General features: G+C 39.5%; 1 protein-coding gene across 2 annotated transcripts in view; it reads right to left on the reverse strand.

The window, feature by feature from the left end:
- MAN1A2 (mannosidase alpha class 1A member 2) overlaps nt 1-25,471 on the reverse strand; it is a 135,784-nt gene that overhangs the window by 97,387 nt on the left and 12,926 nt on the right. For both annotated transcript variants that reach the window (XR_006167283.1, XM_042809690.1), the window contains exon 2: nt 8,217-8,472. Coding sequence is in view for 1 of the 2 variants with exons in the window: in XM_042809690.1 (XP_042665624.1) it covers nt 8,217-8,472 (256 nt within the window). In the remaining variant the exon portion in view is untranslated. The remainder of the gene's footprint in view (nt 1-8,216; nt 8,473-25,471) is intronic.

Genomic DNA, 25,471 nt, shown 5'->3' on the forward strand with positions numbered 1-25,471 from the left:
GGATTCATGATAACCAGCCTTACTAGTAAAGAAAGACAAAGAAGACTCAGTTCCTCAGTCCTTTCCATCTCTTATATAACCAGGCTTCCCATCTCATTTAGCCCTTCTAGTCATCTTTGACATCTCTTGCTCAATTTCATTCGGGCTTTCACTTCCCTAATTTCAGTGTGGGATAGATGAGTGGACAGTGAGGTGGGTTGAGAACTGGCTGACTGACAGAGCACAGAGGGTCGTTGTTGGTGGTGCAGAGTCCGGTTGGAGGCCTGTAACCAGTAGTGTTCCTCAGGGGTCGGTGCTGGGTCCGGTCCTGTTCAACATCTTCATCAATGGCCTTGATGAGGGGATAATGGCCACCCTCAGCAAGTTTGCTGATGATACGAAGTTGGGAGGATTGGCTGACACGCCTGAAGGCCGTGCTGCCATTCAGCAAGACCTGGACAGGCTGGAGAGCTGGGCAGTAAGAAACTGGATGAGGTTTAACAAAAGCAAATGTAGCGTCTTGCATCTGGGGAGGAATAATTCCATGCACCAGTACAGGTTGGGGGATGAGCTGCTGGAGGGGAGCTCTGCGGAAAGGGACTTGGGTGTCCTGGTGGATGACAGGTTGGCCATGAGCCAGCAGTGTGCCCTTGTGGCCAAAAAGGCCAATGGCTTACTGGGCTGCATTAAAAAGAGCGTGTCCAGCAGGTCGAAGGAGGTGATCCTCCCCCTCTACTCTGCCCTGGTAAGACCTCATCTGGAGTACTGTGTCCAGTTCTGGGCTCCCCAGTACAAAAAAGACAGGGATCTCTTGGAAAGAGTCCAGCGGAGGGCCACAAAGATGGTGAAGGGCCTGGAGCATCTCTCCTATGAGGAAAGGCTGAGTGAATTGGGTCTGTTCAGCCTTGAGAAAAGAAGACTGAGAGGGGACCTGATCCAGGTCTATAAATATCTAAGGTGTGGGGGGCAGAATGGCGAGGCCGGACTGTTTTCAGTGGTGAGTGGAGACAGGACAAGGGGAAACGGCCGGAAACTGCAGCATAGGAAGTTCCGCACAAATGTGCGCAAGAACTTCTTTGCAGTCAGGGTGACAGAGCACTGGAACAGGCTGCCCAGGGAGGTGGTGGAGTCTCCTTCTCTGGAGATGTTCAAGACCTGCCTGGATGCCTACCTGTGCGACCTGCTGTAGGGAACCTGCTTTGGCAGGGGGGTTGGACTCGATGATCTCTGGAGGTCCCTTCCAACCCCTACAATTCTGTGATTCTGTGATTCACCTTTACATCTTCAGACAGTGTCACTGTATTAATTCCAAGTTACTTGCTTTTGATTCCACCTTCTGTATGCCTTCTTCTTGTGATCAAGTTTGGCCAGGACCATCTTGTGCATCCAAGCAAGTTTCCTGACATTTTCACTGGACTTCCTCTTTGTTAGGATGGATCCATCTTCAGTTTGGAGGAGATGATCCTTGAATACTAACCAGCTTTCTTGGGCTTCTCTCTCTAGGGCTATACGCCATGGGATTCCAGTAATTACATCCTTGAAGAGGCCATAGCCCGCTCTCCTGAAGTCCATCACTGTGCTTTTTGCTTCTCCCCTGCTCTCTCCCTTCAAGATCCTAAACTCCACTATCTCACAGTCATTGAAGTCAACTGCCATTGATCTGCATATCCCTAACAGGCCCCTCTTTGTCGGTACGAGATCTAGCAGAACATCTCTCCTACCGGCTTCTCTATCACTTGGATGATATCGTAGAATCAGAGAATGGCCTAGGTTGAAAAGAACAATAATGATTATCTAATTTCAACCAGGCTGCCCCAGGCAGGGTCACCAACCACTAGACCAGGCTGCTCAGAGCCACATCCGAACGCATCCAGGGATGGGGCATCCACAACCTCCTTGGGCAACCTGTTCCAGTGCTCCACCACCCTCTGTGAAACACTGGAACCCTCACCTTCTTCATGTCTGAAGAGGCCAGCTCTCCTTTTTAATTTATTAGGGGTACACTCTCTTTTGCCCAATGTATTTAAAGAATCCCTTCTTGTAGTTTTTCACATCCCTTGTCAAGTTCAATTCTACCTGTGCTTTGGCTTTCTTGACTCTGTCAAAACACATCCCAATAGCATCCCTTTATTCTTTCCATGGCACCCATCCCCACTCCCTCTGCTTCTACATCTATTTTTCACTCAGTCATCTGGGAACTCTCTGTTTGACCAGGTCCACTGACAGATAGAAAACAGCTTAGCAGTCATGTTTACCAGCTCCTTCAGCACTCTCAGGTGGATCCCATCTGGACCCACAGATTTGTGACACCCAAAGATGATGAAGTAGTAGGCAAAATATTCTAAAAGCAGCTAGAAATGTCATGATTGCTAGCACTCATTCTCAAGGGAGACTCCAACTTTCCAAATGCAATACAGCTGAGAAGGGAACTAGGAGATTCTCAGAATGTATGGAGTACAAATTTCTGACAAGTAGTGAGGGAACTGACAGGAAAGATGCCCCACTTGAGCAGAGAAGACAACAGACCTGGATGAAGAGAGTTTCTTCTGGAACATAGGAAGAAAAAGAGTTCATGACCTTTGAAATAGGCATCTCAGAACTACAATTACGCCATGAGGCTATGAAAGGGTAAAAAGGCTTTTCAGAGGAATATTGGTAGGCTAGATCAATGGACCACGTCCAACTGAATAGCATTCAATAAGGGTATGTGCCAGAGGGTACATTTGGATCACAACCACCCCAGGCAGTACTGTAGGCTTGGAGAAGAGTGGCTGAAAAGTTTCCCAGCAGAAAAGGACCTGGGGCTGCTGGTCAACAGCCAGCTGAACACGACCCAGAAGTGCGTCAAGGTGGCCAAGAAGATCAGTGGTATCCTGAAACTTGGAAGAGATTGTTTTCCTCTACTAAGCACTGGTGAGATCACACCTTAAGTACTATGCTCTGTTTTGGGTCCCTCACTACAAGAAGGACCGAGTTGCTGTGGAATGCATTCAGAGAAAAAGTAACAAAGCTAGTGAAGGGTTTTAGAAAACAAGATGTCACAGGAGTTAAGTTAGTGGGTTAGCATGAAGAAGAGGCTGACTGGAGATCTTGCCCTCTACAACTACCTGAAAGGAAGTTGCAGTGCAGTGTCAGTCTCTTTTGTCAGATGACAAATAACAGCACAGAATGCCTCAAGTTGTGCATGGGGAGGTTTAGGTTAGATGTCAGTTTCTTCATGGAAAGACTGGTTAGGCATTAGAACAGGCCAGGGAAGTGGGTGGTCCCTATCTATGGGAGTATTTAACAAACATGTGGATGTCATGCTTGGGAACATGATTTAGTAGTGGAGTTGGTAGTGTTATGTTATAATTGGACTTGACGATCTTGATGGGTCTTTTCCAACCTAAATTATTCTATATCAGGCTGACTGACATCCCCCTCCAAGGGTCTGCAAATCTGTTTACAGTGGTCTCATCTGCCTGTTCCTCCCAGTCAGGTGGCCTGTAATACCCACTACAGCATCACCCTCATCTCCTCTTTAATCCTTACCAAAAATGTCTCAGCTTATTATCCATCCCCAGGCAAAGCTCCATGTATTTAAATTGCTGTGTCACAAAGGGAAACTACACCTCTTCATCTTCCCAGTCAGCCTTTTCTAAAGAGCATTTAATTCTGTCAGAACACTCCACTCATGGTGTCATCCAACCATGTCTCCCTGATTCTGAGGAGACTACAGCCTTGCTGCTGTACCTAAGTCACTGTTTCATTATGTTTATTCACCGCACTGCGTACATTCAAGTACATGGACCCCAAAGACACACTTCAGCATGCTAATTTCCCAGTAGAGGTTTTTTAGATTTCTCCTGAGTGTCTTGTATAAACTTCCTTGCTTACATTCAAGTGCTAGAGATCCCTGTTTCATCACTTCTGTGATCTCTTTGTGATACTGCCCCAGGTCTTTCATTTATCAACCCTGTCCATCACACCCTCAATGAGCTGCTGGCATCTTTCTCTCTACCTCCTCCTCCTTCTGAGGTCACCCGTTCTGCTGACAAAGAGACCCTCACCTCACATAGTAAAATGGAGCCTCTCTCCCTTGCTCATCTGCAAATGGGGATCCCTGGTCATAGAACCCATAACGGTGTTTACAGCCAATTATTGACCTTCCTATGAGCGTTCCTCAACTCTTTACATCCTTGTAAAATTAACTGTATGTAATATAAACATATAGGTTTGTATGTAGAATTAATATGGTCATAATTTCAACAGTTCACAGAACTGCCGTTTATGGACTTGATTAAAATAAGCACTTCACTGTTTAGAATAAAGTATATACAGAATAATCTGAATGGGTTATTGGATTAAATACTCTATTTTAACAAGTGTATTAATTGAAGGCTGGCAGCAAGGCAATACTGTGAAATTAGCCTTAGTCTGAAATGAAAGAAACCTGAATTCTGAATAGAGTGTTCAACTGTTAAAAAAAGAATTTACTCAGTCAAAGGAAAAACTTAACTCTTTAAAGAACCAAAACACATTGAAAACCAGAATAACATCCATAATGATTACATTTAAGTGAAGCAAAAATACTCTGTACACTATCCAAAGGACATAATGGAAATTAAGTACCCCAAACTCCTAGTGCTCACAATGCAATTTATGTCTAATTTAACTGTGAAAGGTAGCCAACAACTTTCAGTAAGTTATATTCCTAATTTCTCTGCATTAGCCTCGAAAAGATATCTTAAAATCTTCTGAAAGATGAGACAAATCTCGCTTGCCCCTTTACAAAGCTATTTAACGTTTACATTAGTATAAAAAAAATCACTGCAATACACAGTTAGCACAAAGTTAAAGAATACCAACAATAATCATTTTTAGATGTGTTTATCATTAAAATTGATTAAAATTGATTTCGCTGATTTAAAAATGCTAACTTTTTTAGAGTCAGAAGAGCAACCCAATTACTGGAAAAATACTACAAAGCTTTCATGGTAAGTAGTTGAGAAGAACTTGAATTCTCGAAATTGTTACTGCACAAGATGAGCCAGTGTACAAATTTATATAATTTTGTGAATTAGTTCAACTGAGAATAGTGACACACTAAATACAAATATCAAAACTGAACAAGAAAATTCAAAAGCAAGAGATGCAGAATCTGCTTCTAGATTATTCCACAGTCTTAAGAAGCATCCCTCTCTGTGCTTAGCAAACATTCCTATTATTTAAAGCTTTCAAAATACTTAATGAAACTCTTAACAGCATTCCACAATCCTAATTCACACGTGCTTTTCTGAAAGAAAAAGTTTTAAAGTATTGAAGTATTGCCAAAACCAAACCTTTTTATACATCAACATGTAAAAAAGACTTCACCAAAATGGTATTTCAAAAGAAAAAGCAATACATTTTTACATCTGTAAATGTGATAGAAACTAGTCTGCCTCCCGACTGCAAATACCCACATGCTTGTTACATCAGCTAGTTTATTCTACATTTTCACCACGTGGTACTAGGTGAAGTAGGTTGCATAAATTCATTCATTTTGTGAATTCAAGTAGCCTAAAGCTGTTTGAGGAATGCTGTGCTCACAAAACGTGCATCAGGACAATTCAAAATAAAGCAAGGCAAGAGCCAACTGCCTCCTGAGGAACACCTGGCATTTCAAAGCTTGACAGGCAGCCTCAGTAGCACAAGGCATTTCCCTGTGCAATTTTTTCATCTCAATCCAGGCAACTATGCTGTGTGTTAGAAGTGTTACATAGCTAGACGTCTACCTACGGTGGAGACATTGTCTCCTAGATATTTTTTTGTTCTTATTTCTGCATCTCAACTACAAAAACCATTTATGTTACTCTAGAGTGGTTGTGGGAAAAAAAAAAAAAAAAAAAAAAAACAGTGAGACAAGCTGAGTAATGATGTTAACACATTTCAACATGTAGAACTGTATCTCTGGAATCACTGCAGCAACCAGTTACGCACCTGATATATCAAAAACAGGTTTCAGGCAAAATAGTTCTTTGCCAACGTTTTATCTCAGTCATATTATATGCACTGCACATAGATGTGAAAACCTTGAAGTATGTACAGAAGTCACCAAGCAAGTGAGTCTGCAACAACACTGGGTTCAGCAGCACTCATTTGTCCATTCTGACTAGTGGGCCTTTGTATGGGAACTGCTGAGTCACGGCCTGAACCTCTGATTGATCACCTAAGGCGAGCCATGAGTCAGCCAGAGGAGCACAGGTGAAGGCAATTCACCTGTGCTGCCGGAAGGGGTGGAGCCTGGCTGCACCTCTCCTAGACCTATTTAAGAGCTGGCTACCAGAGGGGAAGGATCTCTTCTGGAGATCATCTCTCTTGGTGTTTTGCGGTGAGCTCAGCCGAAGGGTAAGCTCTTTCACTTATTCTCTTTTTGTTATCGTTGTCTACTTTGCTTAACTCTCTTGATTATATTCTGATTATAACATCTTGATATCTATTGATTATACAGCCTTCTATTTTTATGTTCTACTGTCAGATGCATGAAGGATACCAACATCAGTATCAAGACAGACTCAGTGAAGGCAACTCACACAACAAAGAATCTTTGTCATGCTAGTACAATCCAGAATTATCAAGCACAACAGTCACACTGGTGAAGAACGCTCAGTAGAAAGGTATGATATCCTAACTGAAGTACTTACCTAATTAAAGCATAATTCCATGAAATCTTTGGTCTGGCTACAAAAGTTACACACTTCAGATGCCACAATAGCAGCCATAAACAACACAGAAAAAACATCTCATTTATGTTTTCCACACTTAGAACAAAAAGAAAAACCCTTCTACAGCATGAGATACATGGCAAGAATCACAAGAGTTAAGCCATGTAGACAAATTGCTACATCTTCAGGTGTAGATCAGAAAAAACTGTCCAAAGTTCCCTTTTTTTTGTTATCAGCAAGAAAATCTGTTTTAACTTGAAGCAATTGTTTCCTCACAAAGTATACCTGCTGACAAAACTTCAGTAATACAGATTACTATTCTGATTTTCAGTTTTCCCTCTAGTCCTAGGTTTGATCTAACTGAACTTCAGGGTTTTCTTAGACCAGTTCATCATCTTTAGCTGTGTTCAGTGCTTGCTCAAATTATTTTTCTACCCATTAAACACATCAGTGACAAACTCAAGATGTATTTAACTACAGTAAATTCCAGTTAAAATTACAGAAAGGATTTGCTACCTGTAGGTTCAAATAATGAACCACTCCACAGACATAAAGAATTGCTTATTACTTGTTAAGAATGTATTTCACGTAGCCATCATTAATATCCACAGTAAAATTTGAACTTGGGTGACCTACCCACTGCATGTCACATACTCCAGCTTTGGTAATTCCCTATAACTAGGACAGCTCTATGACTGACATATTTATATAAGCTTACAAAACTCAGTGAAACTGAGCCCTGAGGTCCCAGATGTTCTTTACATACAGAGTTTGTGTCCCTCTACTTCTGGTCTGAACCATTTGTCTGTAAACCTGACCTGGGGGCATAAAACTATTAAGATCTGGGGTGGATGTGAAGGGGATACAAAAAAGGGCCTATGATGTTTCTGTCAGACTAATTAAAAATACAGACTCAGAAAAATGCCTGATGTAAATAAGATACTGGCATTACCCAGGCAAAATACTGCGATGAATGTCACAAGTGAAAAGGATAAGATTAGAATCAGTATTCTGTGGTGTAGGCTGCCACATAATCAAAAGCTTAAGCCAACATATTAGTTTGAATATTTTACAGGTAAATGAGACAACTTACTTAAACTCCTATCTTTAGGAGTTACTTAAAACTCAATTTGAAAAACAAATACTAACTTGGCAAACTTACAAATATTAGAAGTAGGTTATTTTTTCCCCATCTTCCCATCTACTTGAAAGATTTATCTTGTGACACACTAAAAGACCATATGCTTTCAATGGAACCTGACAAAGTCAAATACACTGCCCCTGTTCCATTCGTTAATGATAAACTTTGACCCCCATACCTAATTCAAGAAATCCCTAACATCATTTTTAAATTGTTATCCCAAGAAATACAAACACTAACAGCAGAAAAAAATGCAATAAAATGTCTTGATAAATGAAAAAAAATACTTGATTTATACTTCTGACTCACTGTTAATTAAGCAGATCTGTAGTCCTATTTTTCTTATATTGTTTCATGTAACAACAACTGAATACTGTATAAATAACTGTTACCAGACAAGTTGTATTTACCTCTTTGATTTTGTTCCTCTTCTCCCGAATATCTGGGTCTGCTGGTTCTCCACTGTTTATCCCTATAAGATTTGGTAAAGGAACAGGGGGCAGTGGCTTGCTGTCTTTCTTTCTCAGTTCTTGCACTACTTTGTTCTTTTCAGTCTGAATCTCAGCTTGAATCTCATCACGTGATTTCTTCAATTTCTCCTTTGCCTCTTCCAGGGCCTTTTCATGATCTGCTCGGATCTTATTTCTCAGACGCTCTTCTTCTTCTCTAGAGACACAAATGCTAGTCAGCAACTTTTTACTAAAAAATACATCGGTTATAAACAAATTGCAGCTTCAAAAGTGAAGCCATATTCCAAGTTGGTTTACTTGGAATAATTCTAGTGATTCTGATAAGTTTCTACACTATTTTTGCAATGAATCTCAGAAGTAGTACACATTATACTGCATTGTGAGAAAAGTTTTCTGAATTACACCTTTGCTCATCTACTCAAGAATTTAGAAAGTGAAAAGGCCTACATCCTGTACTTCAGTTAGAGCATAAGAGCATCTAACAGCCAATTGGTATTAAAAATATAATAATATAATCAATATTCAATTAATCAATATATCAAAAATCAAATATAATCAATGATATAATCAAAGGGGTTCTTCCTCGCCTTCTACACAAGTACATACGGAAAGATCTGAAGTAATGGCTACAGAAAACTGCACTACTCCCTTTACGAGCAATGAAGTCGCAGCATTAGCTGCAAATCCCAACACGTTATGTTCTGCCTTTTATTCGATGCTTTTCATTCCAAACAGTACGGTCTATAATCCTCACAAGTTAAAGGCAGAGAATTATAAAGCAATTTAAGAACATATACAGGCTTCTAGTAAAGTATGACTTTGAAAATCACTGTTGCCGAAGCCAACAACAACTTGTTCCAAACACATCTTCCATTGTGATCTTTAATGAACAACAGAAGTTGAGTTTCAGACAAAAAATAAAGATTACTGTCTTAAAGTTGGTGTTAAGAGGTCATTCTAATGACAAATGAAAAAAGACCTAAAAATACATCAAGGCAAGGAAAAATATACATTAGACTCCCAGTTTAACACAATCATTTTACACTTAAAAGGATACAGAGTTGTTCAATAACTATGTAAGACAAGACAGTTGAGGGGACTGAAACAATATACTCTTCCTTCTGACACTCGACAAAAATGCTTATTCATCAAAAAAGATTAAGGAGGAAGATAGTGAATAACAGAAAGCAAAGATGGCACGCAGCATACCAAGTCAGAAATACCAAGTCAGATATACCAACCAGGGCCTAACAGCTTCTAGAAGTTGTCGTAAATCACATCTTCTTTCAACACATTGAAAAAGTATTGCCCCCAACAAAAGGGGGCAACAAAAGCACTTCACAGAAGAGAATCAAAAGCCAATCCAAAATTCAGAGAAAACAGAAACACTAGATCAACAATTGTCAATTATATACTTACAAAGAAAAGGCTTTTTTTCCTACAAAGCTCATTAAAAATATCTGGCATCTATTATAAACTAGTAACATCCCAGAGATTCAATCAAAGTATCAGATTGAGGTGCTGTGCTAGAATATTTATGTTGCAATATTTAGGGATATGGACAGACTTCACCAAGCTTTCAAAGCACAGCAAAAGTTTTTATTAACCTCATACATCAAGACCATGTCCTGTTGATTACAGAACACTGCTTCTTTACATCTTTACCAAAAAGAAGTCAAAGAATAAAGCCAATATGTTGTTTTATACAAGGGCTGCTATGAAAGTGATGTCTCCTATTTTATTACGTTTGCCCAAACATCAGAGGCAGATGGTGGTACAGTAGTAGAGCCTGAACCTTCCCATCAGTATTTCATTGCAGTTTGTTGTGATGTAGCAGACAGCAGCAGAGGGGCAGTCTGACAAAATGCAATCCGACATGGCAGTGTCAGATGAAGCAAAGGTGTGGAACTGAACACCTCCACATGGAAAAATGACACTCAGTGACATCTACTGATACTTAAGAAATGTTTATGGAGACCAAATAGTCGATGTGAGCACAATGATGTAGTGGGTGGTGCATTTCAGCAGTGGGAACAGCAATGTGAAAGACAAGCCATGTTCCAGTCATGTGCAGCTGTTATACCACAAAATGAAGAGTGCCTCAATCAGCTCGTCTGTGCAAATTAGCAGATTATTACCAGGAAACTGCATTGAAGCCAACGTTCATGCATCAGAAACTATGGTGGCAATCTTGGAACACTACAAGGCTTGTGCCAGGTGGGTCCCACAAATGCTGACATAGAAACAGAAAGAACACCATATCCAAGTTTTTCAGGACCTACTGAACCAACACAAGGCTGAAGGTGACAGCTTTCCAGATCACAATTGCTAGTGACAAGACATAACGCCACCACTATTAACCAGATTCAAAACAGCAGTCTGCAGAGTGATTACGTGAATTCCCCATCAAAGAAAACATTCAAGCAGCAGCCTTCAGTGAGTAAAGTGATATGCACTGTCTTTCAGAATAGGAAGAGAGTGAGCTTTCTAGATTCCCTGGAATCCATCAACTCTGACTGCAACACCACACCACTGACTAAGCTGAAGGCACAAATTTCCAGAGTCAGGCCAGAGAAGACAACCTCTCTCTTACCAGACAGTATCACCTGGTCCCATACCAGTTTGATGACCATGGAGCATACTGCCAGTTTTGGCTGACTGTCCTACCATACTAACAGTATAGTCCAGATTTGGCACCTTCTGACTTCCACCTGTTTGGGCCAATAAAAGATGGACTACATGGGCAACATTTTCCTAGCAGTAACATCCACACAGCAGGTGTGAAAGTGAGGAGGAAGGGGGAAAAAAAATCATCTCTGCTGCTGCTTTCTTTTTTTAATGACTATGGCATGCAGGCTCCTAATCATTGCTTATGAAAATACATAGCTAGTGGTAGACTTCGTTTAGAAATAGAGTTTTGTAGCAGAGAACTGGTTCTACCAAACAGTATTATTGTTCTCTTTGTATATGTTGTAGTTTCTACTGATATAAACAAAAGGCATTACTTTTGGAGCAACCTACATGTTTTAGAAGAAAGTAATTCTGCTCTTTCTAAAGTGACTAATGCATTTTTAATAATGACTACTGGAATGTTTCAAGTACCAATATAATGTGTGTCTTACAGGAAGGATTTAAAAAATTCAAGAAGCCATATCTCAAACCTGAGGAATCAAGGCACTTTAAATATAAAGATTTTGCCAGATAATTTACAGAACTGGAATGATTTGAACTGGGGCAGAAAAACAGCCCACAAATGAAAAATCAAAATATTTTAGCAACAATTAAGACTAGTCTAAGGATGTGCTTTTCCTGAGGTATATATAGCAACCTGTTAAATCAGTCTTGATTGACTGAAACTTGACCTGCTACCCTAAAATGATAAGGCTGAATGTAACAATCACATTTACTGGTTTAAAAGCTGGTCTGATCTAAACAGTACCCTCATTAATATGATCCGGCTACTGCACATCAATACTCAGATTTCCAAAAGAAAGTACAGCAGGTATCCTTCAGAACTACATACTAAGCATGCTTCTTAAGAAGGACATAGCAGATCACATAACAGTTTAAGAATGGAAAAAAATCCAAAATGTTGTCTTTGACAAAATTTAAGTAGTACCAACATTTTCATCACTGTGAAGAAGAAAATGGCACTCAAGCAGACTAGAGCGGGAAGAAGCTCATTACACTCCTGCTGTGGAACCTACCAAACTGACCAGTTTAATTAGTGCAAAATAGATGAAGCCAAAGGAGAAGAACAAGAAGTCACCAACTTTTCCTGATGCTTCAAATGCATCATTTTGGAAACTGGAATCTTAAAGTATTAAAGCAACAATCACAGTCTACATTTCATAACAGAAAAGAGATGTAAAGTAAGGACCACTATGTTTTGAAATGCACTAGTTAATGCAAGCTTATGTTTAGAGGAACATTCGGGCCAAAGTATCACTCAGTGTAGATGATACAAAGCATGCTGAAATGCTCAATGAAATGTTAATGTATTAACTTGCATTTTCTGATTTTTATACAGTTTTTGTTAAAAGCTACTTTCAAAAGTCAACTTAAGCTAAAGATACCTAGAAGATTTAGAGATTCCACTTCATAAAGCAATTACAGAATATTAGCAACACACATTATTTAACGGTCCGTAACGATACTAGTTGTCAAATTCAGATAAATATTTGTATCATTTAGTTTAATACTATCATACCAATTCCTGGGGACTGTTCCATTTTGAGGAAAGTGTATGACTATTAGCAGCTATTTCCCTAAGGATTCTCTACATCAAAGTGTAGTAAATCCAACTTTCAGTCCCAGAAATTAACAGTTCAAACTCCGAGTGTACTAGTCTGGACTGTTATCACTAAATATCCAGTCTATTTTTTAAGTTAGAATTTATACATCCCTTGGCTCCAGTCTTCAGTTCACAAAAGCTCAAGATCTTTTTTTAAACGCACATTTAATTCTCAATTTAATGAAATCTGACATCACTTGATAACATGAATGTTCTCAGCAAAATGTTTTGTTACACCAACTGCCATATTAGCACTTAGTTTTTTCTTCTTTTTTCTGATTAGGCTTGCATTAAAAAAAGAAAAATAGTAGCATTATTGCCTTCTTATATTTCAGAATGATAAATGATGCAATGTTTTAACGAATGCATTCACTGAAAGGCTTTCAAACTGAAGTTCTTCAGCCTTTTTTATCAGTATCATCCATAGCACATTCACATTTCACTTAAACAATGTAAAATGACTCAGCTCTTTTTTATATCAAATTCAATCTCATTAATATTGCTGAACAGTTAACAGTCCTTCATTCCTTCAAATGTAGTACAAAGAAACAACTTTCAGAGTTGCTAAACATTATCATAAAAAGAGAAAAAGACTTTTACATTATCCATGACCCGCTTGTGGAAGACAGTAACTGTCTCGCAATTATATAAAAACTGCTCATACTCTAATGTGGCAGCAATGTTCTTGTTTCAGTAATGGATGAAGCTGAAAATGTGTATCAGTTTTTAAATCTGAAACCATAATCTGTAGTCCTGAAAGCTTTTCCAAAGTGTTTTGATTCTTAAATGTTCAGTGAGCAGTTCGTGTATTTGGTAAGTATGTTTCTCCTATTCAAAATGCAGCTTCTGCAGACCAGTGATAGCCTATCTTCTGTCAAGAACTACTAATGGTTTTGCTAACACATTTAAATTCTTTTTCCAAAGAATCAGCCTCACTGAAAAATGTGAATTTTTTTAAGAAAATGATAACTGTGTGTCTTTCGGGACTTAATAAAAAGAACGTCCATTATAAATCCACATTAACCCAGTTTGCAGAAGATGCTTTAAAATAAGCGTACTTTTCTCACTGATGAAAGACCTTTTGGTAAAGCCTGAGGTTAACATGCATGTGCGTAGAAGATTAACTATGTCTGAGTATTTACAGTGAATCTAACTCAGGGAAACGTGTCACTGTGGTGATGCGCTTTGTACAAGACCACAAGTCTGCATTACCAAGATCAAGCACCATGAAGATTCTGTCTTTATCCTTCCCTGCAATTTTCAGTCCCAGGACAAGTAATTGGTGTTGAATCCAACAGTAATAATATAGAGCTCCATCACTCTGGCATCCTCACCTACTTCCAGATTCAAGCTGCATGAAACAGCTATAATTCAGAAAACAAGAACTCACATCTGTTACCACTTTTATCACTAAGTAAATGTACAGAATCTGCGATTCCTACAGCACTGTAATTCAATTAGATTCATTTAAGAAGTTGGAATTACAGCACTCTTTCCTTCATTCATTCAGCAGAATACTTAAGTGCTTAAAGAAAACATGCAGAGACTCTAATAGAGACGAAAAATTCTAGCACTAACTGTGCGATCAGCCCAAAGTCTTCCAGAAAGTGACATTTTGAGACAAAGATATGAAAACAGTAAGATGAAGGAGAAAGTCAACAGGTATTTGAGGGAATTTACAAAGGATAGAAAAAAAGCTTCTTGTGCATACAGATATTCACTGTGCAATTACCAATGATGGACAGCTTGAGCTGCTAGAAATGTCACTGCATGTTCCAGCTGAAGATATATTTTACCAAATATATTGAAGTATAAGACCTTATTGGAAGAAAAACACCCCTAAAAATGAGTATCACATTTCTTCTGAGTTCTTCAGCAATACAAGAGAAGTGAAAACACAATGAAGTTGTGAAGAAAATACTGGAAACATGACCAGTTGAGACTCCCTGCTACCCCCAAAGTGGCATTCCAATTCCAAATGCCAACAAGCTTCCCATCCAGCATAAGAAAATTAATATGTGCAATAATCATTGCACTCAGATACTCAGAGAGACCTCAGGGAAGACCAAAGAACATATTCTCACTTCTTTTAAAAAAGACTAGAAACAACTGCAAAATAAACACATATCAAAACATATCAAATAGTTTCCATACCCAACTAACATCCCTGCCTCAGGGGATGTCAGCAAACTAGAACACTATAGAGCAATTTGAGAAAAATAGCCTAAACGCTTACTTAAAGCAAAAGCTGCTACAAAGGCTACACAGAATCATTGAATGATAGCAGTTGAAAGGGACATCTGGATATCACCTATTCCAACTCCTTTGCTAAAGCAGGTTCCCTACGGGTTACACAGGAAAGCATCCAAGCAGGTTTTGAATATCTCGGAGAAAGAGACTCTACAGTGACTCCAGCTTGTTCCAGTGTTCTGTCATCTTGAAACTAATGAATTTTTTTCTCATGCTAAGATGGAATTTCCTACATATGTCCCCACTTTACACCCACTGCCCTTTGTCCTGCCACTGGGCTCCACTACAAAGAGCCTGGCCCCATCCACTTGACTCTCACACTTAAGATGTCTATGAACACTGATGAGATTCTCCCTGGGTCATCTCCTCCCCAGGCTGATCAGTTCAGGTCTCTTAGCCTTTCCTCACAAGGGAGATGTTCCATGCCCTTAATCATCTTTGCGGCCCTCCTCTGGGCTCAGTTCTCCGGATGCAGCCTCAATAAAGTTGAGTAGAGGGGGAGGATCATCATCTTCAACTCCCTGGCCATGATCTTTGTAATGCACCTCAGGATACCACTGACCTTGGCCACAAGGGCAAACTGCTGGCTCATGGTCATCCTGTAGTCTACCAGCACACCGAGGTCCTTCTCTGCAGAGTTCCTGTCCAGCAGGTCAACCCCTAACTTCTACTGATGCACGCTCTTAATCCTTCCCAAGTGTAGGACTCCACACTTGCCCTTGTTGAGCCTTGAAAGGTTCTTCTCCACACAACACTCCAGCCTCTCCAAGTCCTCCTGAATGACAGCACAGCCTGTTGTTGTGACAGCCATCCTCCCAGCTTTGTATCATCAGCAAACTTCCAGGGTACATACTATCCCTGATGAAGGTCACTGATGAAGATGTTGAATAAGACTAGATCCCAACAGCTTATCCTACAAACAATAGCTCCAGCTCCCCCACCATGGGCAGAGCCACCAACCTCCCCATTTAATACTAGACCAGGCTGCCTAGGGCCCCATCCAGTCTGGCCTTGAACACCTCCAGGGACAGAGCATCCACGACCTCTCTGGGCAGTCTGTTCCAGCACCTCACCACTCTCATAATAATGAACTTCCCCCTGACATCCAACGTAAATCTTCCCTCCTTCAACTTAAAATCATTTTCCCTTGTCCTGCTTTATCTACCTTTTCAAAGAATTGAAACAAAGGCATAGCAGAAACAGGTGCACTTTTTTTGAACAATTACTCTCCTTAACTATTGCAGCTGCTTATGCAAGAGCATTGTACAGTCTCCACAAGCAGACAAGATGTCATTCAGAGGTGGTGACAAATTGTAAGGCTTGATAACAGAATCACCAAATGATACAATACACTACAAATACGCATGACGTATGACCTTCTAGAGAGCAATCACTAAAACTTCACATACCACGATGAATTTTAATGTCTCTCCTATCTTCTGTGACAAAACAGTTGGGTTTTTTTTGTTTTTGTTTTTGTTTTACAGACCAATTATTCATAACAAAGATGCTTTCAAGCTTGTTTATATGAGTCAAGACTCTACTTTTAAAGAAATCAAACTGAAAATTGAGTGAAGTAGGGAAAACTGGCCACCAACAACTGTTCTCCCACACACAGAAGAACAGCATTGGGTTACTAACACAAGACAACAAACACTTTTGTTATAGTTTGAATTCTCAGCATATGGGTAGACAACAATTTTTTGACTCAGTGCCTCGAAAACATTACCTGCTAAGTACAGAACTTTATTTTCCCTCTAGGCTTACAGCAATAATTTTATATATATAAATATATATGTATAATATAAAAATATTAAATATATATATTTATAGACTATACAATTTTATAACATCCACACACATTACAAGCCCACCATGTTCTCCTAGTGTATGGAGAACACAGCTTCATGCCATGCAAGGACACTAGTTAGACATCTACTGCTTCTCACTGCCCAGAAGATTAACCAAAAGTGCAGGTTTCTTCAGTGGCTCCTTTCAGACAAAGGTGACAGGAAAGTTATTTCTAGCAGATTGTTATATTTGAACATGACATGAGTACTGTTTGTCAAACACAAATGAGAGCTTCTTTATTCAAGTCCCATTATCCCCCTCTCCTCAGAAGTTATTTTTCTTCTGCTTGTGGTTTAGGCAATGCTTCTGGAAGCAGCTCTGGAGTAAGAATAAATAAAACTCTTGAAGAACATATTTAGAATTTTAAAAACAGAGACTGAACAACTCACAGAAGGGGCTGGTGAGTTGAAGCACATGCCTTAAGCACAAAAAGCAAGCCCACCGCAAAACTAAAAGCCAGAAAATCCCATTGTATTGGGATCAAATTCAAGCTGACCATATAGGCTATCACAGAGCTTTCAGGTGCCTAGAAAGCCATTTACTAAAGTTTCATTTGGTGAAGAAAGGTTGAGATTTTCTGCAAACAGCAGCTCCCAGCAACTACATTCATAATGGTGGCTAAATATTTCTAAGAGCTAAGAAACCCCATGCATCAGCTCATGCAGGTTTTTCAGAAGAACCAGATTAACAGTTGCAGGAATATACGATTTTGTTCTTTTTCCCATTTCAACAGCAATTAACAAATATTTCACCAGTGAACAAACAAATTACAAACTACACACTTTCAACAATGTGTATGCAGACTCACTATTTTGTGTGCAGCATCTCGTCACTCAAAAAAGCAAGGTTAGAAAAAACAATAGATGCATAAAGTTCAACAATAATGTAGCTTTCAACCACTACAGCTCAATTAAAAACCTTCTCCTTCAGATTCTTTTCCTTTGTATGATGCAAAATTTAATGCAATTAGGTCTGCCTCAACGCAAAAATAATCAAAAGACAGGCACTATATAAGAATTTAATGGCTGTAGCTAATTACTAATGCGGTGTATTAAGACTGTGCAGAGGCTCAGTCAAAACACTTGTTAATAATATAAAAAATATTTTAAAGAATCAGTCTCATTAAAAAAAAATACTCAAAAGTCTTACTAGAAAACTTAGAAAGTCAAGAATTCTTTGTATTTTATCAAGAAACCCGAATCAGAGCAATGCTGCCATGTGCTCTATGTAAGAACATAAAACAGCATCCTGTCTCCTAGCACCATATTGACTGGAGCATATCATTTTCATTTCCAATGGACTAGAAGAAAAGCCAAAAAGGAAACTGGTATAGGAATAGAGAATTTGGTCAGAAAAGAAGTTAGAAATGAGCATCTGGATGCATATTATTTTGACGTAACATACAAAATGCACCAAAATATTAGCAGCAATTAATTCTAAGCTGCAGAAGTCTATTTCAATTAATGGTGTCAAACTACAGAATTTTTCACTCTAACCCACTATCCAGCTGTTGCTATTGAAGTTTAGATGCATCAGCTCACGCAGGTTTTTCAGAAGATATGTATATGTATATAGATATACATATAGCAATGTGTTTAGACTGTTAAACACAGAATGGGCAAACATCCTGCATGCTAGATTAGAATCATAGAATCACTCAGCTTAGAAAAGACCTTCAAGATCACCAACTCCAACCTCAACCTAACCATACTACCCTAGCTCTAACAACCCTCTGCTAAATCATGTCCCTGAGCACCACATCCAAACTGTTTTTAAACAAATTCAGGGATGGTGACTCAACCACATCCCCAAGGAACCTTTTCCAGTGCTTAACAGCCCTTTCTGTAAAGAAGCTCTTCCTGATATCCAATCTAAACTTACCCTGGTGCAACTTAAGGCCATTTCCCCTCCTCCTGTCACCAGTGAGAAGAGACGAGTCCCACTCTCCCTGCAATCACCTTTCACGTATTTGAAGAGAGTAATAAGGTCTGTCCTCAGCCTCCTCTTCCCCAGACCAAACAGATTCTTTCCCAATTTGCAAGACTTAAGAGTTTGATCAAAGAATGATACATAGCCAGTCCTAAGACACTGAGAAAGCAACTACACATAACTGGTTTCTCATACAACAGCTGAGCAACATCTGTTTCCCAATAAAAGCACATCTTTACAAAAAAGCACATTTACATACAGGATGGACACAGCAGTCCCACTGTTGTCAGTAGCACAGATCAGTTACTGAAACATATTCTCAAGCAAAAGGAACCACAGCTTTTCTGTTACACAGCATCAAGTTTTTCAATATTACTTTACAGCCAGCTTGCTATTACTGTCAAAAATAAGCATCCCATAAATAAGCTTAAAAAGGCACAAAGCCAAGTACACAAGAAGAAAAAAGTGGTGCATTCTATAATCAGGTCTGTATCACAAAAGTTCTCACAAAACACAAAGCACTGCAGTATTATTCACACCACATCAGGTTCAAAGTTTTACAGAGCTCAACTTGCTACAATCCTCACTGTTTGCTTTTCTCTATTCTAAAAAAAAAAAAAAAAAAAAAAAAAAAAAACACTCATTTTTCAGAATGATTAAGACAAACTTGCTCTGATGGAAACTTTTTCCCAGCATAACCACAAACCTATTCAAGCTGCCTGATATCACATTAAACAGAATCCCAAGATTAGTCAGACTCAGATGCTAATTTTAGATTAAAAACAGACTCATCACCTGAAAACCAAGAAACTACAAGATTACAGGTTTCCACTATACCTTAATTTGCACCCTCTCCTACACATGTAGAGCCACATTAAAGTTTCATGCACACATGCATAACCAGCACCTCCTACACCACTTAACATTTTCTGGAGTGAAACGCCATAGTTGGTTTGTGTGTTGTTTTTTTTTTTTTTTTTTTTTTTAAATGTGATTCTTACATAACATTTCACCTAAAGAAGATGAATCATGAGTCCCTTTTTTGTGAAGCACCAGTGACTGTTTCAGTATGCACTCTGGAAAGCTTGCACTAAACCATCAGCACTACTGTACTGACCTGCTACTCTTTCACACTCTCCACTAGCTTCATCCCCTGACAGACGCGTCAAGATGGGACAACAGGCTCATAAGGCAGTTTTGTACAGGAAATTTTGAAGGAGATGAAGTCAGAAGTGAGCACAAAGCAACAACATACTAACTCTAATCACCCACATGTAGAGCGATACAGACAGCATCCTCATTCTCACATTTGGAAAGAGTTTCTAGAGGCATGAGGAAGATCTTTAGGTGTGATTGAAAAGGCCTGAACAGTCCCCAGAAACTGAACCAGTCTTAAAGCAGGAGTTTTATTTATTTCAATTTTTTTGTCCTTCATACTCACATGATAAAAGAAGGAATCAGCGCATTTATCAATTACAGAATGCTCTTATTCATGCAGTTTAGCCCAATAACAGAACACTGTGGTATTAGTTTTGATTAATGCGCTACCAAAGGTTCCCTAATGTTTTGTGAAGAAGCGGCAACATATAAGAGAAAAGCTGAAAGAGAAACAGGATTTCACCTGTTTATCTTCACAAGACATAGCTTAAAAACACTCCTCCAGCAGAGATCAAAGGCTTGCTGAAACCAGTATGCATGAATGTCACAGAGGAAGCTGCAGGAATTCCTTGCAGTGGGAAGTGCTAAATATAAACATATTAAATCCTTAATATACTAGGACAGCCTCACTCTCTGTATGTAATAGGACAAATTACAATTCCATGATACTCCACACAGATGTTTCAAGCTCGTCCTAAAATTTAAGAACAAGGAGAGGGATAAACCGGTATTAACTTGTTTTTTATAAAAATCAATTTTATTTTAATTTGCTAAAATCAGATTGAAAGTTTTCTTTAGTTTAAAATACTAATTCAATATGAAAAACTAAAACACTTGCACAGAGCAGTAATATCCACCTGACTTTCTGAAGCGTAAAATAACAAGAAATGAGAGTGAGACTCTAGAAAGGAAAAACAGGGTGCCAAAACATACTTGCTGTACACAATTAGATGTGTGTATGCATATTTATATCTATCTAACAAGCAGCAATAACTCAGAAGTATGACAGTTATTTTAACATCTCAGTAATTCATGACTGTGAGGCTGGAGCTTTACATCCATAACATTTGAGGTAACAGAAGATGACAACCTCCTGCTATCAGTTACTATGTAGGTCAACAGCAGAGGAAGAGAAAAGTACCTTGACAGGGTATCACACGTCAGCTTGCAGCAGGTGGATAGAGAGGGGTAAAAAGTGGTACTGACTACAGTTCCACATTGTATTTATGATGATTAATACGTGGCTACTGCCAAGCACAAAGTTCTACTCAACCTTGCACCAACTCTGGTACTTGTCAGCAGCTGATGAACTCAGCACAGGAGACTACCTGGGGCTTGGTAGTGCTGTCCTGGACACTGGTTTGTTCTGAGATTTTCTGCATGGGTTTAGCTTCTTGAGCTAGCTGGTGGTAGGGTTAGATGACAGTCAAAGCTAACATGGGGAAAGAAGTAAGCGCAATCTTCCCTCTGTGAGCAAGTCTGTACAGCCTCCCCTTAAAAGGATCAGCCAGACACCAATGTGCACATTGTAGCTTTAAGGTGATCATAACAACAAAAAAAAATGAAATTAAATTGCCAACAGCAATAAGGCAGAGAGTCTGCTGGAAGCTGACAACTACTCAATAAAATCATGGTAAGACAAATGAACTGATTGAACAACCCACACAACTCCTAGTTCACAGACCACTAACACATGCACAAGCCATGGCAGGTTAAGTTTTGGGACCTTCTCCTGGCTGTCTCAGAGAGGACCTATCCACTGAGCCAGTTTCCAGCAGGGGAGGACACAGCCTTTATTGTATACTGACGGCAAAGGAAGCTACACACAGACCTGTGAGAGCATATGTATGAAAGCCAGTTGCCCACCACCAGCATAGGAACATGCTCCGAACAGCATACGGAAACTTTTCTCTGGTGTTGCTGCAGTGAGAAGAAAAGGAGCTATTTGTAGCACCAATTCAAGCAGCATGTGAATGATGCTTGCATATCCATGTACGTCATGGATTTATTAAGCAAGGCTTACATAGAACTGCAGTATTAGTAATATGATCAACAATAATAGCTCAAATGCTGTTTTAGGTAATTAATATAATAACTATTCTTTGTGTGGATCATCATCTCTGTACAAACCACTTTACATCCCAGAGACTTGGTCGCCCTACAAAACCAACTATGCAGGTTCTCAAGAGATCAGAAAGCAAGTCAGACTTGCTGAACTGACCAGACTGAACTGAAAAATCATAGAACGGCTTGAGTTGGAAGGAACCTCAAGGATCATCAAGCTCCAAACCCCTGCCATAGGCAGGGCTGCCAACTGCTAGATCAAGTACTAGATCAGATTCCCCAGGACCCCATCCAACCTGGCCTTAAACACCTTTGGGGTGGAGCATCCACTGCCTCTCTGTGCAACCTGTTCCAGCACCTCACCACTCCCTCTGTGATGAACTTCCCCCTGACACCTAATCTAAATCTTCCTTCCTTTAGTTTAAAACCATTCCTCCTTGTCCTATCACTATCTACCCATATAAAAAAGTTGATTTCCCTCATGTTTATAAACTCCTTAAATACTGGAAAGCCATAATGAGGTCTCTCCACAGCGTTCCCTTTTCCAGTCTATACAAACGCAGTTCCTTCAGCCAATCACTGATCACACCAAACCAGGTCATCTAGCTGGCCAAATGCCCAAACATTGCTCTCAGGGCAAGGCCTGATTAAAAGGCTGACCACACAGGAGAACACAATATGAGCTTCAAGCGTTACAGAATTGCATATTCAAGGATCTCAAGTAATACAGAGCAGACAAACTTACACAGCCATTAATTCATCATTCCCTCCCCAGTCATCACATTTAGTTTCCACTCCTTGAGTTTATCCCAAGGACATTACCTCCTCCATTCCATAACCCAACTCCCTACTACCCTAAGATTTATTTATGCCCTACTAAGCAGGGACTGGCTTCAAATGATTCCTTTCTCCACTCTCACTCCCATAAGCCTCTGATACCTCCCCTCAATTAACGCCCACCTTCTCCTACGTCTCAGAGAACGTTCATCTTTTCCTACCCTGGGAAAAAAGGAAAGAAAGCAAAAGTCACTATTTCACAGCCACCCCACCTCCTTTTATTCTGCTGTGTGCAGGTCACACCACCAGCTTACAAATAATGAAATTAACTGCTCCTTCTCACCACTACCACTATCCCTCTGGCAGGTTCTGCAAAGTGCTATAGAAGCAGCTACCCTCACACAGATGTTCTGCCAACCTGAGCTGCCATATTTCCATAACACTATTTTACTCACTCAAAGTTGCTCTGTACATCCCAGAAGCAACAGCGCTTCAGATATCCTATGGGAAGTGAGAGGTGGTGCATTGGCACAGGATGCCCAGGGAAGTAGTGGAGCCACTGTCCCTGGCGGTTTTCAAGAAGTGGGTAGATACGGCACTGTGGGACATGCTTCAGTGGGCATGGTGGTGGTGGTTGGACTAGATGATCTTAGTGGTCTTTTCCAATCCTAATGATTCTACATAGGAAGACAGACTGCAGTGTGCATGTACTTTTTATACTGGATTGATTAAAATGTAAACACTCTATAGAAAGTTCTCCCACACCTCTAGGAGTGGTTAGTAGAATAGCAAATCTTTATACCTTTCTACTTGGCAAATCAGTCAAACCCATAATAAAAGAGAGCAATGAAACAGAATCAACACTGTCAAATTTGCAGTGATCCATAGAACAAAGCCACACCTTATTATTCAAAAAGTTTTTAAATCTTGTCAATAAACCAGAGGATGAAAGACAAGGGTGTGTGACAAATTACTTAGCTTTACAGTTGCTTTTAATAAGTTTTCACATTTAAAAAAATCCACCCTGCTAATTGACTACATAGTTGTGATTCAAGAAACACAGTTGGGTGAGATTTTTTTTTCTATTACAAAAGGCCAGAAAAGCAACAATGGATAAGCAACTCCCCATTAGAAAAAATAAAATCATATGTAACAACTCAGTGCTCACAAAAGTTAGTGCATTTATGAATACGGGAAGCTTTTTCTCCCCTTCAAATCAAGAGAGACCACAAATAGACTCTTCATCACAGAACAACATGCCTGAGGTTGGCATAGACCCCTGCAGAGGTCATCTGGTCTAACCTTTGCTCAACCAAGGCCATCCACAGCAGGTTGCCAGCTCAGGTACAGACAGCTTCTGAACACCCCCAAGGATGGAGACACACCATAATTTATGCAACAGAGCTTCCTTCCATATGGGATAATTGCAGAGAATGCAAGCAGTAAGCTTCACACTGAGAAAAACAACTTTCCAATTGCATGAACAGTCATTCCAATTGGGTAAACACTATCACTGACAGTCATTTAGGTTAGGCAAATTCAGCACAGAATCTAAGGAATTACTGACCTATAAATCACAGAATCACAGAATCACCCGGGTTGGAAGGGACCTCAAAGATCATGTAGTTCCAACCCCCCTGCCTAGCAGGGCCACCAAACATACACATTCAGATCAGGATAAACAAGCCATGTATCTTAGTGTCATGCTGGTGAACGCAACAGAACACAGCAGAGCTACAGAAAAGGAAATGGTGATGTGAACTACTCTTATGCATTACAACTGAGTCAGCATTAGCAAAAGGTGGCTTGGCACTCTTTGGGAACAGCTAACAGAATCTTGGTTCATATACATCTGCAATAAAAGTACTGAAACAAAATACAACAAACAATTGGCAACGTATCACTAACATGCACATCTAGAAGTGTCTGTAGGGTAGTATATCTAGTACAAGCATCCAGAACTGTGACTGATTCTTTTCACAAAACTATTTTAAAGTTAGTAAATCAAATTAAAGCAATGGAATGTTTGCAGCTGTCAGTGCTATTTCCAGTATTGTGGAAATAATTTAAGCGTTTCACAGACTAAATATAAAGGTGCTAGACATATGCAACAACAAATGAGTTAGCTACAAACTACTTCTGATGTGACCAAAGCAGAAAATATACTGAAGTATTACAGCCCAGAACACACAATTGAAATAGTGGAAAATTTAGGGCTGTAACAGTTAGCAATTTGATCATTGAATAACCTTCATCAGTACAATCATCTCAGATTTTTCAGATTGTGTGTACTACATACTGTTCATACAGTGGCTATCTTCTGTTTTTTCTACTTATTACAGTCACATACAGATCCAGTATAAAAAGTCAGATTTCTTCCTCTACTTCACCCTCTTCAAAATACAATTTCCTAAATTCTCAACAAAATGCAGGCCAAACAGCTGGAATCAAAGATCAAATTCAAATCTGTTTCATTAGCTCAAATGATTATGGCAACTTTCTTACCTCCTTCATTTCCTTAACAGATAATACTATCCATAATATAGCAGTAGATAATTAAGAAGATTACTCAGGATGGCATTGTTTGACTAATGGAAACTCCAAAACCAAAAACAACCCATAACTCCTCCCTTCACTGGCTATAGGCAACAAGATCACGCTTATTTTGACAAATTCAGACCCAATAATTTGAAACATACCAGCACAGAATAAACAAGCATACAGTCCTAAAAATCACTAAACCAAGAGATTCACTCCTCTATAACCCAAGGTACAGTGTGAGCTTGGGCTCAATTCTACCAAAATCCAATTGTTAAGGTATGAGAAGATACTCTCACAGCTAAAGGCCACCAAATGTAAGAAGAAAAAAAAA

The sequence above is a fragment of the Centrocercus urophasianus genome, unplaced genomic scaffold (genome assembly GCF_019232065.1).
Source record: "Centrocercus urophasianus isolate 14NV4802_14NV808 unplaced genomic scaffold, USGS_Curo_1.0 seq_12, whole genome shotgun sequence".
In the NCBI taxonomy this organism is placed as follows: Eukaryota; Metazoa; Chordata; class Aves; order Galliformes; family Phasianidae; genus Centrocercus; species Centrocercus urophasianus.